Below are 16993 nucleotides of genomic sequence, written 5' to 3' on the forward strand. Positions count from 1 at the left end.
CTCAGTTTCCCCCCTTCACACTGAGGAGCCTTGGCTTGGACTAAAGTTTTATGGAGGTCCCTCCCAAGTTTGTTTACACAACTTCTTGGGGGGGCGAGGACCTCAAAAGCCCCAAAGGGGCATCCCCTTGACCTGACGCTGGGCGCTGCTGGGCCCCAGCTGGAGACTCTCCAGAACCCGGGCGGCCCCGAGCCTCGTCTGACTCGCGGCCTTCGAGCGTTGCCTGCGACACGCGACACGCGGTGGTCGCGCATCAGGATCCCTCCTCCGCACGCCCTGGCCGCCATCCTCCAGGTAGCGCCACAGCGACATCTCGTGGCGGAGAGCATCTGCACCACTTGGCTCCTGGCCCGCCTGAGTCAGGGCGGGCCTCTGCGCTTCGGGGCGGGCAGCGCCGAGGCCGAGTGGATACACACTCCCTGCGGGTGTAACCGGATCGGACGGCGGGGCTGGATTCTACACAACGGGCCCACGCTCCCGCCCAGCCTGCGTGGATGGTCCCGGCTCCCCCGGAGAGGGGTGGGACTGCCGAGCCCCTCCCCCCAAAACCCCGCCCCTCGCACCAGCAGCCGCTGACTGCGCCTGCGCACTGTCTCACATACGCTCGCCTCCGCGAAGGTGCCGCTCCCAAGAAACGTGTCCCACGCGCCACGCCGTCTGTTTCCAGGGCAACCCGGCGCCTCTTAGCAACCCCGAGCACAGCCTGGGTCGTTTCCAGGCGCCCCCAGCCTGCCATGGCGGCCGCGGGTCCCAGCGTCTTCCTACTCATGGTCAACGGGCAGGTGGAGAGCGCCCAGGTGAGCGGCCGTGGACCTTGCCCGGCCTTCCCCTTGTCTCCCCCCGGGGCCTATGCCGCGATCTCCCGGGCTGCTGTGTGGCTCCGGAGAGGCGCGTCGTTCCTGTGAGCCTCCCTCTTCCTGGGTTAGACGGGGGAGGGGAACCAGCCCTTGAGAGGCTTGGCGGAGTCTTCGCGCCCGACGTGCGCGTGTGGAAACAGACCTCGAGAGGTTGAGCTGGTACCGAGGGCACGCTCGGCCGAGCCTGTGATCCCTGGTTCGGATCGTGTCCACTCTGTTGAGTCACGGGCAGGAGCCTAACGCGGGTGTAACGGGACGAGCCGAGACCCGACCGGCACGCTGGGCCTCGGTCCTCAAGTGCTCCGCACTCTGAGCCCTCGAATCCTTAAACTTGGATCAGAATGGAGGTGATTTAGGCGATCCGATACAACGATGGTGATGGTGGAAAGATCCAGGGAGAGTCTGTCCAGTCTGACACAAGGAGACGCTACCCTCCATCCCCCTACACTTGAGAAGAACCATTTGTCATATTTATATACGCACAGAGATATACGCACCATGTATTCCTTATGTGTCAGACTTGGCGCCCAGCACTGCTCATTCAGTCCTCACAACAGTCCTGGGAGGTGGGTATTACTAACACCACCATTTTACAGATGGGGGAACACTTGCCCAAAGGCAGTGGCAAGGCTGAGATTTGAACCCGGTCTGTCTTGTGCCAGAGCTTTGCTGCATTACCCTTCCAGGCTGTTGGAAGATGGCGTTGATTATATCCTTGTGAGGATTAAGTGAGATGGTTTGGGCAAAGCCCTGCCACGATCTCTTAGTAGGTGTCTCTTGCCTTCCTGTTTCATTGGGATTATGCCCCCGTGCACTCACCCGGTCCTACCCCCCCCCCCCCCCCCCCCCCGCCTTGGTCCTAGTGCCCAAGACTGTCTGCTCCTCTTCTGTCCCCGTAGGGGCCTTTGGCTGGGCAGCATCACAACTACCTCTACTGTCAGCCCGCTTGCCACCCCCACTGTGCCTCCCACTCAGTTGTGGGCCCCTCCCCCTCTTCAGGCCTTGAGCTCCAGCCCTGTGTTTGCTCTCTGTCCCGCTAGCATCCGGGTTCTTAGACCTTTCACTTCACCATTCCCTTAGACCTCCTCTCTATGCCTACCCTCGTGCCAAGCATCGGGGACACCAAAACGTCATCACTCTTGTTCTCAGCTCGCAGTCAGATGGGGTTGGCAGAAATAAACACGGGCAATCAGAGCTTTGACGGAAGGAAGGACCAGGGGCTGGCAGCGCGAGGCGGTGGCCCTTGAAACAGCCTGGAGGTTAGGGCAGGCTCTCTGGAAGGTAAGTTTTGAAGGACGAACAGGAGTCTGCCAGATGAAGGAATGGGAAGGGCATGTCAGACGGAAGGCAGAGGCTGGGCAAAGGCTCGAGGGCAGAGGCAGCCTGGGACTCTCCCTTGGACTCCCACATCTCGGGCCCCGGCCCCTCTGCCGAACTCCTCGTCCGGCTGTCTCTTAGACGCCACCCCAGGCGCCCCGTGTTCAGAACTCCCGTCAGCTGCCCTTACCTGGCCAACATGGCCTTACCTGCCCTTACCTGGCCAACGTAGCTTGTAACGAGTCCCTGTAAACAGAACCTGTGTGTGTTTGTTTCCACAGTTTCCTGAGTATGATGATCTCTACTGCAAATACTGCTTTGTGTATGGCCAGGACTGGGCCCCCACGGCGGTAAGCTGGGCTCTTGGGCCTCCCTCCCTCACAGCCCCCGCGACTGTTGGGGTTTCTCAAGGTGTCCACCGTACCTCCCTTCCTCTCCCAGTTCAGAATGCACTGAGAGGTAGACACTGAGTTCAGGGGGTTCTAAAACACGACTTTGTTCCTGGGAAAGCTGGAGTGGAGGACGCAGCCACGGGCGGGCTCCCGGATCCAGGCTGCGCTTGCCCGCGAGCCTCACCCCGGGAACTTGCACACGGCAGCGAGGCGGCACGTATGGGTGGCGCAGGCACGCAGGCCCCGGAGGGCCAGCCTGGAAGTGGCCACCCTGTGCAGCCTCTGGGCAAGTCCCTTCATCACTTGGCCTCTCCTAGCTCATGGGGAGGACTCTGGGGAGTCAGGAGGCAGAACGGAAGCTGTCCTTGCAAGACTTCCCTGGGAACAGTCTGTCTCCACCAGGAGATGGGCTGGGATGACCATGTCGGCTCGCTCCACGCTTTACTGTGTGCAGCACTTGTCGAAGCCTCGCTGAGCCTGTCTCCTCCTCTGCACGGCGAGGTGACAATACTTACTTTCTGTTAACCCCCTAACTGAATAACTGTTGGCAGCCTTCTGGGTGACGGGGAGACAGTGGTGAACGAAGCCAGACAAGAGTCCCAGACTTTGTTGAGTGCCCATTCTTGTGGGGCAAGACAGACACTAAGTACTAGTGTTCTAGTATGTTCTAGTGAAGAGTGCCAAGGAGAAAGTAGTCGGGCAGGGAGGTGTGCAGGATAGAGAGAAGCTGGAATCTAGATCAGATGGCCAGGGAAGGCCTCCCTGAGAGGGTAACTTTGGGTAAAGACCCGAAGGAAGTGTGGGAATAAGCCATGCGGAAGTCTGTGGAAAGAACTTTCCAGACCAAAGGAGCAGCGGCGCACGGGCCCTGAGGCAGGGGCGCGCCTGGCGTGCTTGAGGAGCAGGAGGGAGGCCAGTGAGGAGCATGAGCAGGAAGGGGAGTGACCGGGGATGAAGCAGGGGGTGTCGAAGACGGGGCAGGCCTTGGAGGACACGGTAAGTCAGAGTGAGGACCACAGCCTCACTCGGGGTGACCTGGGACCCCCTCAGAGAGTCTAGAACAGAGAGAAAGTGACCCGTCTTGTGTTTCTCAAAGCTCCCCCCAGCTTCTGTGTTCCCAGTAGACAGGGGAGCAAGGGCCAAAGCAGGGACGCCATGGACGGTTACCAGAAACAGAGGAGCAGACACGGCACGTGGACAAGGCGCGGCACGGGGGGTGATGACAGGTGGTCGAACAAGACGGGAGACAACGGGGTTTCCTCTTGGACAGAAGAGGGGCATGACAGAAAGTAGTTAAAAGTAGCACCAAGCTTTCTAGCCTGGGCACTTAGCACAGCTGCCATTCGATTGAGAAGACTAGAGAGAGCAGATCTGGAAGAACTTTCCAGAACTCGGCCCGGCAAGTGTTGAGGTTCCCACTAGATATCCAGGTGGAGGTGCCGGGTGGGCATTGGGGGTGGGGCCGTGCTGATCTGCAGGTCGGAGGCAAGGACCGGGCTGGAGACACGGGTCTGGGAATCAGCCACACCCAGACCACGTTGGCGGCCCCGAGATGGCTGAGGTCACGAGGGCCGGTTAGAGGAGCGTCCCAACACGGAGCCCGGGACGCTCCCACACGAAAGGAGCAAGTGCTGAGAGCAACAGTGGGGACCACCCCTCCCGTGAGGAGGAAAGACCCAAAGACGTACGTACGTACCGTGTCCCAGAAACCCCGCAGGGGGAGTGTGTCAGGAAGCGATCGGCCGGGTCCAGCGCTGCCACTGGGTCAGGTGAACTGAGGACAGAGAAGTGTCCATAGATACAGCGATGCTGGGGTCCCTGGTGCTACGCCACAAAAACACGTTGGTAGAGTGGGAGCCTGTAGCCAGATTGAAGTCGGTTCTCAAAAGAAAAGCAGAGAAGGAGCTGGAGCCAGGGAGTAACGGACAGACCTTTCAAGGAGTTTTGCTTGGCAGGGAGCATCGAACGGGTTGACGGGTGGAGGAAGAAGGAGGGCAGGATTGCCTGGTGATGGGGAAAATCGCACGCACTTGTGCCCCGACAGGAAGCGTCGGGGTGAAATCGGTGACATCCGAGGGGCCGGCCGGCCGGAGCCGGTTCCTCGGGCTGGCGAGGGGAGAACTTGCGCCCAGTTGGCTCCAGGCCGTCAAGCTCGAACGAAATAAAACCCGGAGAGACCTAGGAGCTGCTCCGTGACCTCGCAGACCCTGTTGTTGGGAAGTTAGCATGTGAGCAGAAGGGAAGGACACGGCCCTCCCGCCCGCCCACCCAGGTAGGGGGCGTGCATGGCAGCTGGAGCTCGGGCTGTCACTGTCTCTGTGCTCACAGGGTCTGGAGGAGGGCATCTCACAGATCACATCCAAGAGCCAAGACGTGCGGCAGGCGCTGGTGTGGAACTTCCCCATCGACGTCACCTTTAAAAGCACCAACCCCTACGGCTGTGAGTCCCCGGGGGCCCTGCGGGGACTGGGATGGGGAGGCGCCCCCAGGACAGTCCGGGCCTCATCCTGCCACCACTGTCCGCTCTCGACTCTCCACTGCCCACCTCCGGGGCCCTTATGTCAGCCTTGCCGTGGGCTCTCTTGACACCCGGCCGCTTCCCCCCACTTCCCCACCCCAGTTCGTCTACATGCTGTGCAATTGACATTTTGGGAGCTCAGAGCCGATCGGGTGAGGCCCCTGCCTGCGCCTTGGATGGCTCTGGGGCTGGGAAGGACACAGCCTGGTGTCCATGGCTGTGGCGGTCTGGCCTGCGAGGCTCTCAGCTTGCGATCGTGTCTTGTGCTGCGGCCAGACCGGAGCCGTCCACACCTCCTGTGCACATCCCTCGAGGCACCTCTCCGAGGCTTGGTTCGTACTGTCCCCTCTGCCTGGGACACCCCTTCCCGCTGCCATCTCTGGCCTCCTTCCCAGCGCCCTCGTTGCTTGCGGTGTTTACGATCTGCCTTGTCCAGTAGTTGGAATTCGCTCTCACTTAATAACCGCCTACTGTGTGCAAAGTCTGGGGTCGCTCCAAAGGGGCTGTGAATACTCCCCCCATGTGTGCTTTTCCTAGCTTCCTAATCCTATGTGGTGGACAGATTGCATTCCATTTCTTTTCCCACATTAGGAAACTGACACAGAAAGTGATGTCATTTGCCTTCAACTTTATAGCTAGGAGCTGAGTGTGGATTGGCTTTCAGGTCCATCTGATTTCATAGTCTGGGCCTTTCTGCCTCGTGTGGCCTGCCTGGGGCCTAGGCTTACTGGGTACAGAGGGTCCGGAGCAGGGCTGCCTGGACTGCATCTTGTCTTTGTCCATGAGTAAGATGCTTCAATAGATGCTTTTTTTTTTTAATGTTAATTTATTTTTGAGAGAGAGAGAGAGAGCCCAAGTGGGGGAGGGCCAGAAAGAGGGAGAGACACAGAATTTGAAGCAGCTCCAGGCTCTGAGCCGTCAGCACAGAGCCCGATGTGGGGCTCGAACCCACGAACCATGAGATCACGACCTGAGCCAAAGTCGGACGCTTAACTGATGGAGCCACCCAGGCGCCCCATTACATAGGCTTCCTGGAATGGGGCTCTGGATTATGGAGCAGTCTCCTGCTGCTGAGGAAAGCTAGGAGAAGTGGATAAACTACTAAGAAGCAAAAACAAACACAACTCTTTGAAGGCCTCAGAGAGCTGGCCAAGTATTGGAGATTTACCAGGCCAAGAGCCGGGAGAAAACAAAATCTAGAGACATGATCCCACTCACATCACCCCTGCAAGTATTTGCTGACTCCACCAGAGGTGACTGAGAGGCTGACTGAGACTTTTGACAGCTGCACTGGGTTCGGGGCACAAGAATAAAAAAATCCCTACAACTCGGATGGAGACCTCGAGGTGCTGCACCCTGGGAGGAAGGGAGAAGCAGCTCAGCTCCAGATCATTCCAGACCCTGAACATGGTGGCAAAAAGTCCCAAACGAAATATTCGTAAGCCAAATCTAGCAGGATGGAAGGGGGATAATACATCCTGAACAAGTACGGTTTATTCCAGAAATACAAAGCTTGTACGTGGAGCATCTGAAATCAACCAGTGTGATTCACTGCTTTAAAAAGAAGGACAGTCACGATCATCCCTATAAATGAAGAAACCAAGATAAAATTCGACATCCATTCGTGGTAAACACTTAGCAAACTAGGAACAGAAGGAAACTTTCTTAATCGGATGAAGGTTTTCTATAAAACAGAGCAAATATCACCTCTCCTAAGTGAAATTTCCTTCCTGCTGGCACCATCACAAACAAAAGGCATAAGAATTAGGGAGAACAGAATTGTTTTTCACAGGTAACCTTGTGTATGTAGAGTGTGCAAAATGGAGGCGCCCGGGTGGCTCAGTCGGTTGAGCATCTGACTCTTGGTTTAGGCTCAGGTCATGATCTCACGGTTCGTAAGCTTGAACCCTGCATCAGGGTCTACACTGACAGTGCAGAGCCTGCTTGGGATTCTCAATCTCTCTCTCTCTCTCTCTCTCTCTCTCTCTCTGTCCATCCCCTGCCCACTCTCTTTCTCTCTCAAATAAATAAACGTAAACAAATTTTTTTAAAGAATGTGCAAAATGACCTACAGAGAAGTTATAGAATTAATAAGTTTCCATGGATGCTGGATATGAGATGGGCACACAAAAACCAGTGGCTTTCTGTATAAAAATAAAATACATGCATAAAAAGTGAATCGAAAATGGCATTTTAAAAAGAAATTCCTTACAAGATCAAAATATAACTCGTTCCACCACACATCAAGCTTCAATTTAATTTTATTTTATTTTATTTATTTTTTTTTCAACGTTTATTTATTTTTGGGACAGAGAGAGACAGAGCATGAACAGGGGAGGGGCAGAGAGAGAGGGAGACACAGAATCGGAAACAGGCTCCAGGCTCTGAGCCATCAGCCCAGAGCCTGACGCGGGGCTCAAACTCACGGACCGCGAGTTCGTGACCTGGCTGAAGTCGGACGCTTAACTGACTGTGCCACCCAGGCGCCCCTCAATTTAATTTTAAAGCAGAATAACTAAGTGTAGTTCTGGCACGTGGAGAGACAGATCCAAAGAGAGCCCCAAGACAGACCTAAGCCTACGTAGACAGTTGATTTGTGACAAAGGGCACTGTGGAGCAGGAGGGGAAAGCAGGTGTCTTTGATAAAAGGTACCAGGACAGTCAGATATGCACAGGGAAAGAAACCGGATCCCCGCATCCTACGACACCTACACAAAAGTCAGGTCCAGGTGGATGTGTAAATAGAAATGTGAAAGCAAAGTAGTAAAGCTTCAGGAAGATAGCCTAGGATGCTAGAGCCATGATATCAGGTAAGGGAAGACTTTTTCAAAGAGAGGGGGAGAGAGAACGAGCAGAGGAGGGGCAGAGAGAGAGGGGGACAGGATCCAAAGTGGGCTCCAAGCTGATAGCAGAGAGCCCCACGCGAGGCTCGAGCTCATGAACTGTGAGATTCTGACCTGAGCTGAAGTCAGACGCTTAACTGACTGAGCCACCCAGGCGCCCCTTCAAAGGACTTTTTAAAGGAAAGATCCAGGGATTTGGCCATATTCAAATTAAAGGCTTCTATTCATCAGAAGACAGCAATTGGCCCGAAAAGACAGGCCGCAGAATTCACACACATACACATTACACGTCAATGAGAAAAAGATCCATCCAGTAGAAAAACGGACAAGAGGCTGAGCGGGTACTTCACAAAAGGGGACATCCGAGTGACAAGACACGGAGCAGGGCCTCAGCTTTGTTTTAGTAAGAAAGATTACAGTTAAGGAAAATGCAAATGAAAGCCTGGGTGGCTCCGTCTCAGCCTTTGACTTGGCCTCAGGTCATGATCTCCCACCTCGGAGCCTGGAGCCTATTTAGGTTTCTGTGTCTCCCTCTCTCTCTGCCCCTCCCCTGCTCATGTTCTTTCTCTCTAAAAAACATAAATATTAAAAATTAAAAGCCACCGTGAGGTGCCGCAGCCCACGCACCAGAATAGCTCAGGGGAGAATGCTGGAGGAAGGATCCTAAGCTTCGTGAGCATGTGGTGTGAAGGGAACTCCAGTCACGGGCGGGAGCGTGTGGGTGACACGACCCCTTTGGGAGACGGCCCCGCGTTCTCTTTTCAGCCCGAGTGTGTGCGTACCCCGCGGGACGCCCCGGACACGTACCCAGCAGAAACGTGCGTGCACAGGGGGCCGGAGCTTGGACGAGAGTAGCAGAGAGCGCATAGCCTCCCCATCGGGGGGTCCCCCAAGGAGAAACCACCCACGTGTCCATCGGCACTAGAGTGAACCACGTCCTCATTCTCTGTCCGGAGCTAGAATGTTACCCAGCGTTGAAAACGAGCAAAACCCCGTACATGACAGTTTGATAGAATCTCACAAACGTGATGTTGAATTATAAAGAAGCTGGGTCCCGGGGTGCCTGGGCGGCTCAGTCAGTTGAGCGTCTGACTTTTGATTTTGGCTCATGTCATGATCCCAGGGTTGTGGGATCGCGTCCCGCATGGGGCTTGGTGCTGAGTGTGGGGCCTGCTTAAGAGTCTCTCTCTCTCCCTCTGGCCCTCTCCCCTGCTCATGCTGTCTCTCTCTAAAATTTAAAAAAAAAAAAAAAAAAGAGGGGCGTCTGGGTGGTTCAGTCGGTTGAGCGTCCGACTTCCACTCAGGTCGTGATCTCATGGTTCATGGGCTCAAACCCCGCATTGGGTTCTGTGCTGACAACTCGGAGCCTGGAGCCTGCTTTGGATTCTATGTCTCCCTCTCTGTCCCTCCCCTGCTCGCACTCTATCTGTCTCTCTCTCTCTCTCAAAAATAAATAAAACATAAAATAAATGAATAAATAAAAATAATTAAAAAAAGGAAAAAGCTAAGTAACAATACACATACTATAGGATTCCGTTTGTATAAAGTTTTTAAAAAATGGGTAAAACCAAAGTACCATGTTCGGCACGCGTTGTTTGGTACGAACCTCTCCCTAACACGGAGCTCTTCTGTGTCAGGCACTACTCTCCTTGTCTTAGGAGGAAGCCGAGAGGCCGGGAAGGCAGGTCATTGCCTGGGGGCCGCACCCACTCACCTCACCTGTCACCTGGGGCAGTGATTTCATCCCTACATTCAGAGGATGAATATACGGACCCAGGGGACAGGACCTGTGTCCACTCCTGCCCTCTGTGCAGCCACAGCCCCTGGGGCTTTGAGCACCATCCGGGTTCTCTGCCTGGCACCTCCCCCCCCCCCCCCCAGTTTCACCACCTGCTGACCTTTTGTCTTGTTCTTCCCAAGGGCCACAGATCGTGCTCAGTGTGTATGGACCAGACGTGTTTGGGAACGATGTGGTTCGAGGCTATGGGGCAGTGCACTTGCCTTTCTCGCCCGGCAGGTAGGTCCTGGCTCTGACTGGTCCCTGGGCCGCAGTCCCTCCTTTGCTGGGCCGTGCTGGCTGAGAACCAGGGCACCCCCAGCAGGCCTTTTCCTGGGACGGATGTCACCTCTAGGCTGGGGATGCACTGGGGTCCCCAGGCGCCTGGGCAACTCGGCTTGGGGGCTGTGGGTTAGAGCCCATATCTGGAAGGAGACCCACATGGGTGAAGCTAGGGCTGCCTCCCCCCCCCTCCCCCGAGACAGCGGGTGGGTGAGGGGAGTGTCAGAGGCCCCGGCAGGAAGCACCAGGGGATATCCTGCGAGGGGCTAGGCCCAGCGACAGAGTTTGCAGGCAGTTTGGGGCTGCGGCTCAGACTCCATCCACGCCTCTCTTTCCGCGCCACTCAGCGTCCCGAGAGCTCTCGCTAATCCCCCTTCTGTGCCCGGCCCTGCTGGCGTTAGTGTGACCACCTGGGCCCTTCCTCGGAAGCCCCCAGACTAGTAGACACAGACGGAGAGGAGCGACCGTGTTCTTAAGCACGGTGACAGGGTATGGACACAGCGTGTTCTGGGGCCCAGAGGACGGGAGTTTGTCTGGAAATGGTGGAGGAAGATGGAGGGACGGCGGGCACCAAATGCCCTGAGGAGTCTCGTTGCCGAGACAGAAAGTGCAAGACGTGAGGGGAGGTGTGTGGAGAGGAGTGGGGGACGGGGTGTGAGGGGCAGGCCTGGGGCAGGTGGCCACAGCGGGGAAGGTCGGGGGGATTCTCAGGGGCTTCCCGGAGGAAGGGCGTCCAAACTGGGCCGTGGAGGTGGCGGCACCTTTGGACGTGTGGAGGCCGGAGCCTCTGAGGGGCACGTGAGCCGGGACCCCGGGCCGGACGGCTGTAGCCCTCTGTATCCTCCCGACCCTTTGAAAGAAACAAGACTCGCGGGGCCTCTGGCCTCCCAGAGGCCGGGCCCGCTCTCCCCGCCTCAGCCTCCCGGCGCTCAGCACCCAGCCCGGGCCCGGTGGGTGCGGCCCCTGCCAGCCCGACGGGTTGGCCTTGCCGCTGACCTGGCACCGCCCATCTGACAGCTCCTGCTCGCGGGAGGCTCAGGAAGTTCGTCACTCTTCTGTGACTCGGCACACGTGTCCGTGAAAACATTTGTTTCAGGCACAAAAGGACCATCCCCATGTTTGTCCCAGAATCCACGTCTAAACTGCAAAAGTTGACGAGGTGAGTTTCGTACGCGTCGCCTCCAGCCCCTCCTTCTGACCTAAGCAGGGGGGGCGCAGGGAGGGCTGTCACGGTCCCCCCTCACTTGTGCCGGGCAACCTCGTCGCATCTTCCTGCTGCTCTGTCTTTGGGGACAAATGGAAGCGGGGGCTGTGTGGTTTCCGGGGGTCGCTGGGCTCCCTTCAGCCACCGTTCCAGCCGCGTAAGGCCGTGCGCCGTTATCCTGGGCCGCGTTAACGGCCTTTGGTCAGAGCAGAGCAGATGGGGAGATGCTCGTGGCATAACATGACGTTAAAAAGGTAGGACGCGGGAGGGTACGGCAGTAAGAGCCGAACAGAACGGCACCGATACTCCTGGTGGGCAGTTTCCGTCAGGAAATGCCTCACAGCGGGGCCTCTTCAAGGGGGTGACATCTGTGCAGAGACTAGAGCAGAGGTAAGGGCCAGGGTGGGCGATGTGGGGAAGGAATGTTCCAGACATAGGAAAACCGCATGTGCAAGGCCCACGGGCTTCGCGTGTGAGGAGCGGCAAGGACGGGGTGTCGCTGGTAAGTGGTGGTGCGGGGGGGGGGGGGGGTGGAGACACCCGGGAGGCAGGGGGGCTGGCGCACGGATGTGGGGCCTCTTGCCCCTCACCGCCTCCGCGTCGAAGCTCAGAGGGCCGGCCGACTCGAGGTCGGGGCCAGAAGCTCCTGTCAGCTTAGCGCGGCGGCCAGCCGCCTCTGCTCCCCGCCAGCTCAGCCAGGAGCGGGCCCCGGGCCCTCTGCTCACAGGCAGGACGACGTGGGGGGATGGAGGACCGTCTGGCTCCCCGGGTGGCAGCTGTTGAGCAGCCCCCGGCAGGCCTGGCCGGTATCGGGGTGAGCCTTGGCCGGAGCCCTGCTGCGCAGAGGGACGGCGCTGGACCTGAGCCAGGGAGGCCTCCCCGAGTTCTGGGTCCCGGGGCGAACTGGGGTGCCCCCTGCCCTCTGGGAGGCCACTGTGACGGGGAGGGGCTTATTAGCCGGTGCCCTGGGCCAGCGGAAGCTAGAGAGGACGCCACCCGCCCCGTGGGACCGTCGGGAAGGTGGGGGCGGTGCCCGTCGGCGGGTCCCGGGAGGTTAAGGGCTTTGAGCCCACACAGCTGCCCAGGGCCGGGCCGTTCATGCCGCGCTGAGGGCAGCCTGGGTCTCAGGGCCAGGGCCCTCTGAGGAAAGGGTTTCGTTGCTGAGGAAGTTAGGCCTTACGGCTCACGCGGCAGGCGAAGTTTCTGCCGGTGCCCCAGGGACGGCAGCTCGGGGCAGGGGACCGTCTCCTCTGGGCAAGGCCGCGTGTGCTTGGACTGCAGACACCGGAGGAAGGTCTGATTAGCGAAGGCGGTTTGATCAAAATCTTCCCAGACGTGGCCCGGCGCGCGTGGAGGCCGGCGTGTAACTGGCTCCCAGTGGCCTTTGCTCCCGCAGGAGACTTCTCGTTCCTGCCCCGCGGCCGCCTGGCCTGGCCTGGCCCGGCCCACTCAGCCCCGTATTAGTTTCCTGGGCTGCTGTAAGCAATCACCACCAACTCGAGGCTTAAATGACAGACATTTTTTTCTCATGGTCCAAAGTCAGTATCACTGGGCTGCGATCAAGGTACCCGGCAGGGCGTGCTCCCTGCCCCCCTCGCCAAGACTCTAGAGGACAATCTGTTCCCAGCCCCTTCCTGCTCCTGGTGGCTGCGGCTGCATCGCTCCAGTGTCCTCTGCAGTCACGTGTATGACCTCACATGTCACCTCCTCCCCTGTGTCACATCTCCCTCCGCCTCTCTTAGGACACTGGTGATGGCATTTAGGGTCCATCCAGATAATCCAGGACAGTCTCCCCACGTTAAAGATCCTCACCTTAATCTCACGTGCAAAGGTCCTTTTCCCAAATAAGGTCACATTTGCAAGTTCCAGGGATTAGGACCTGATATCTTGGGGGCCATTATCCAGCCTATGACAGCGCCTCCCATCTAGTCTTCACGTAGCGACAAAAATGGTTTTCTAAAACAGCTTTAGAAACCACTCGAGCACATCTCCGCATTTACCGTTAACTTCAGCTAGGATATTGCGAGGCCCTGCGTTCTTCTGCCCTGCTGCCCTCGGGCCCTCTCCCCTGCCCTCACGTGCCCTCTGACTTGGTTCCTCCAGCCCCCTGCAGCCCTCCCTGCCTCAGGCCCTTGCCTGGACGGGCGCTCAACCCTACCCTGAAGCGTCTGCCCTCCTGGGCCTCAGGAGAGGAAGCAACGCACTGGCTCTGGTAGCTCTGGGTATGGGTGCTCGGGGTGTGCCACGCTCGCGGTGGCTGCTTCCCGTGCCTGCGAGGTGCACAGCCCCACTCCTCAGATGGAGACGCTGAGGCACAGAGAAGTGGCAATACGCCCATCCAGGCCTGGCTGGAACCCTGGCTTCCCAGTCCCCCTCCCATCTCTCTCTCTCTCTCTCTCTCTCTCTCTCTCTCTCTCTCTCTCTCTCTTTCAGCTGGGAGCCAGTGAGCGCCTTACTGGGTGTCACTGGAGCTGCAGACAGCAGGGGGCAGGCATTGCTTCCTCCCCTGGGCAGCAGCCGGTGGGCTGGGGGCCTGGGCTGGCTCAGTCGGGGTGGCCTGGGCCAAGGGGTGATTCCAGCTGGAGCTGGAGGGGTGTTGCTCGGGAAGGGTGGCTTCGCTGGGGCAGAGTGCAGGCCACTGTAGTGGGAGGCAGGGCAGAGCCTGCTCTGGGAATGCCGGAACCTGGGCCTGGACCGATAGACAGAGGGGCCTCCTTCCCTGTGGGGAGCCCACCACCCACAGCTACGTCACTGGTCCCCCCTGCCACCAGCCGGGCCCCAGAACGCAGGCTGGAAGCGCTCCTGCATGGGACACCTGGCCCACCCTGCCGGGAATGGGCCCCGGGAGGGTTTCCCGGCCTGAATGCATGTGTTGGAGGTGAGGCTCTGGCCGGCTGAACTGGGACGGAGGGGAGGCCCTGCCTCACCTCCCTGCCTGTAGCCTTGGGCATGTCACCACACCGCCCTTAGCCTCTGACAGGCGGGGGTTTACAGACCAGGGCCCCTGTGAGGGGCAGGTGGACAGTGGGCATGGCAGGGTCCCTGGCACTGAGTGTGCACCCCTCACATCAGTGACTGCGGAGTCAGGTGATCGTGTCGGTCACCCCAAAGCAAGCCCACCCTTGGGGCAGGTGCATTTATGCAAGAGGCATAAATAGGAGGGCTAATGTTTCTCATGGTAGTTGACAGAGTGCATTCACCTAGAGCCTGGGGAGCTAGGTACCATTAGGTACAGGTGAGAGGCACTGGGGCTCAAGGGTTCAGACATGGCAAGTGACTTGCGCGGGATCCCACACCATTGAGAGGAAAGTGGAAAGCCCAGGTCTGGCCCCTCTGCCCGCCCCAAGGATGCTGAACTCCCAGATATGGGGGGAGCGTCACATCATGCTGCCGTCCTCTTTCTGGGATTTCCACTTGGGTTCCCACCGTGCCCCCAGCCCCACATGTCCCTCAAAGCCATGGGTGACTGTGATAGGAAAGCCCGGCATCCAGCTGAGGAGGGGTGGGGCACAGAGCCCCACACGCCTGCTGGAAGCCACACATGGCACCCAGACTCACCTTCCCGGGCAGAGGGAGGTGGCGTGGGAAGGTTGTGCCCAGGGTCCAGCCCTAGGACAGGGCTTGGAGGAGGGCTGCTGGTTTCTGCAGCAGGGGGAGAGCCCATGTCTCGGGGCTGAGGGATGGCCAGGCAAAGGATCTGCTCACCCAGGGTCTCCTGTCTTCCAGCTGGTTCATGGGACGGCGGCCCGAGTACACAGACCCCAAGGTGGTGGCTCAGGGTGAAGGCCGGGAAGGTAAAGCTTGATCCCCTCAACCCCACCCCCACCCCACAGGCAAGCTGGAGCCTGGGAGAGACTGGGGAGACCCCCACGCAACAGGGTGGAAGCCAGAGACCCGTCAGGCACGCAGAGGGAGTGCAGGGGCAGGGCCCAGGCATTTCCCCAGAGCACCTCCCAGGGAGGGGCATGGGCCCGGCAGTCAGTCCCATTTTACAGGAGAAAACGCTGAGGCCGAGAGACTCCCAAAGCAGCCCAGCTGATGCTGCCCTTCTCTTCCCAGTGACCCGCGTCCGCTCTCAGGGCTTTGTCACTCTCCTCTTCAACGTGGTGACCAAGGACATGAGGAAGCTGGGCTACGACACTGGGCCTTCTGACACGCAGGGCGTCTCCGGGCCCAGCCCGCCGCCAGGACGCCCCCTGTGAAGGCACCCAGCCCCTACCCCCGCCCACCGGACCGGGCCCCGCCCGCCAGACCGGCCGTCCTCAGACAAAGCAGGTTGTCCTTCCAGAGAGTTGGCCTCGGATACATGTGCTTGACGCGTGGCCTCGTGGGACTGGGAAAGGGGGTGGGTGGAGGTTTTTATATAATAAAGCATCACCTTTTCACAGAACCCGGGCCTGGAGCTGCCTCCTCTCCCCTTTGGCCCCTCCCCCGACCCTGTACGGCGAAGGGACTGAAGCTGCCCCGAGAGAGGCACGGCCGGCGGGACGGCCACCTAGGCTGTGAGCCTCGCTCCAAGCACGGTTCTGCCACTCGGGGCTGTGCGGCCTTTTCTTCGCCTCAACACGCTCATCCCTAACACAGGTGTGTCCCCAAGACCGAGGGCCTCCTCGGCGTCGAGCAGCAGGCTTGCTGGGTGCCCGGCCGCAGTGCCCGCTGTGGGGCGTGACCGCCTGCTTCCCTTGGCAAGAAGACAGAGCCCCGTCGGTAGGAGCTGCAAGGAGAGGCCTCCCGGCCTGCCCTCTGCTGGCCCCCAACCCCGCAGCCCAGACGATGGGGCTGCAGTCCTCCCAGAGGCAGGGAGGCGCCGGAATCCCAGCTTTCTGGTCTCCCACAGGACAGGAGGGTGTGCTGTGCAGCCCAGCAGCCCGCACTTTGGGAGCTGAGCCCTCTCAACGCACAGGTCCCCGTGGCTTGGTGGTCACCCAGCCTGCCCTCAGCCTGGGGACGGGAGCCAGAGCTCGCCCGGGGTTCCTCGCCGCCTGGCGCTGCGTGGGCCTGATTTAAGGGAAGCCGCAAAGTGCCTGCGCCCAGCTCTTGGTAACCCCCTGGCTCCCGGCCTGAAGGCCACCAGCCTCGCCCCTACACACTGCCCTGCAATTGGAACCTGGCCTCCGACACTACTGAGCGGACCCCGTTCTGTCCTTTACCTCACTCAGTTCTCTCTGCACCAGAACTTTGTGCTGCCCGGGCAGCCCCGGCCCCAGCCCCCAGCTCCCTGTGTGCTCTGGAACGTGTGGTCTGTCGTCAGCAAAATTCCTAGGATACTGAGCCGCTTCTCTGAATGCAAAGTTCCCTCCACCTCTGTCCTGTGCTGAAACCCGCACTGTCCCTGGCCACACTCTTTCCCCCCGCACCCTAACAAGTCCTGGCCGCTTATGCTCACAGCCCTCTTAAGCGGTGTCTTTTTGCTGCCACACGCCATGTCCCACGGGCCCAGAGATGAGCTTCGTCCTGGCTCCCAGCAGCATTTCCGCCTTCGTGTCCCAGCCTCCAGGACTGACGTCCACCAGAGACCTGACTACCTTGCCCTCGGCCTTTTTCTCCGGCTATTCTTTTTTCTTAAGTTTATTTTGAGAGAGAGAGAGAGAGGGCAATCACAAGTGGGGAAGGGGCAGAGAGAGAGGGAAAGAGAGAAATTCCCATCAGGCTCCATCCTACCAGAGCAAAGCCCAACGTAGGGCCCCATCCCTTGACGCTGTGGTGACAACCTGAGCCGAAATCAAGAGTTGGGACGCTCAACCGACTGAGCCACCCAGGCGCCCCTCCAGCTAATCGTGACAACTTCACCACCTACGCAGAT

The 16993-nt window shown here is 58.9% G+C and overlaps 1 protein-coding gene across 2 annotated transcripts; it reads left to right on the top strand.

Annotated features, from left to right (window-relative positions):
* Window positions 1-269: 269 nt before the first annotated feature.
* B9D1 (B9 domain containing 1) lies at window positions 270-15580 on the top strand. 2 transcript variants are annotated; one of them, XM_043583273.1, is made up of 7 exons: window positions 596-797; window positions 2456-2524; window positions 4895-5006; window positions 9848-9944; window positions 11083-11145; window positions 14917-14984; window positions 15250-15580. In XM_043583273.1, exons 1-7 carry the CDS (start codon window positions 735-737, stop codon window positions 15390-15392), a joined length of 615 nt encoding a protein of 204 aa, XP_043439208.1. In that variant the 5' UTR covers window positions 596-734; the 3' UTR covers window positions 15393-15580. The 2 variants fall into 2 exon arrangements, with proteins under 2 accessions (XP_043439209.1, XP_043439208.1); XM_043583274.1 differs by lacking the exons at window positions 9848-9944; window positions 11083-11145; window positions 14917-14984; window positions 15250-15580 and adding an exon at window positions 8693-9012 and having other exon boundaries at window positions 270-797.
* Window positions 15581-16993: the final 1413 nt, after the last annotated feature.

Source organism: Prionailurus bengalensis, chromosome E1 (genome assembly GCF_016509475.1).
Source record: "Prionailurus bengalensis isolate Pbe53 chromosome E1, Fcat_Pben_1.1_paternal_pri, whole genome shotgun sequence".
Lineage (NCBI taxonomy): Eukaryota > Metazoa > Chordata > Mammalia > Carnivora > Felidae > Prionailurus > Prionailurus bengalensis.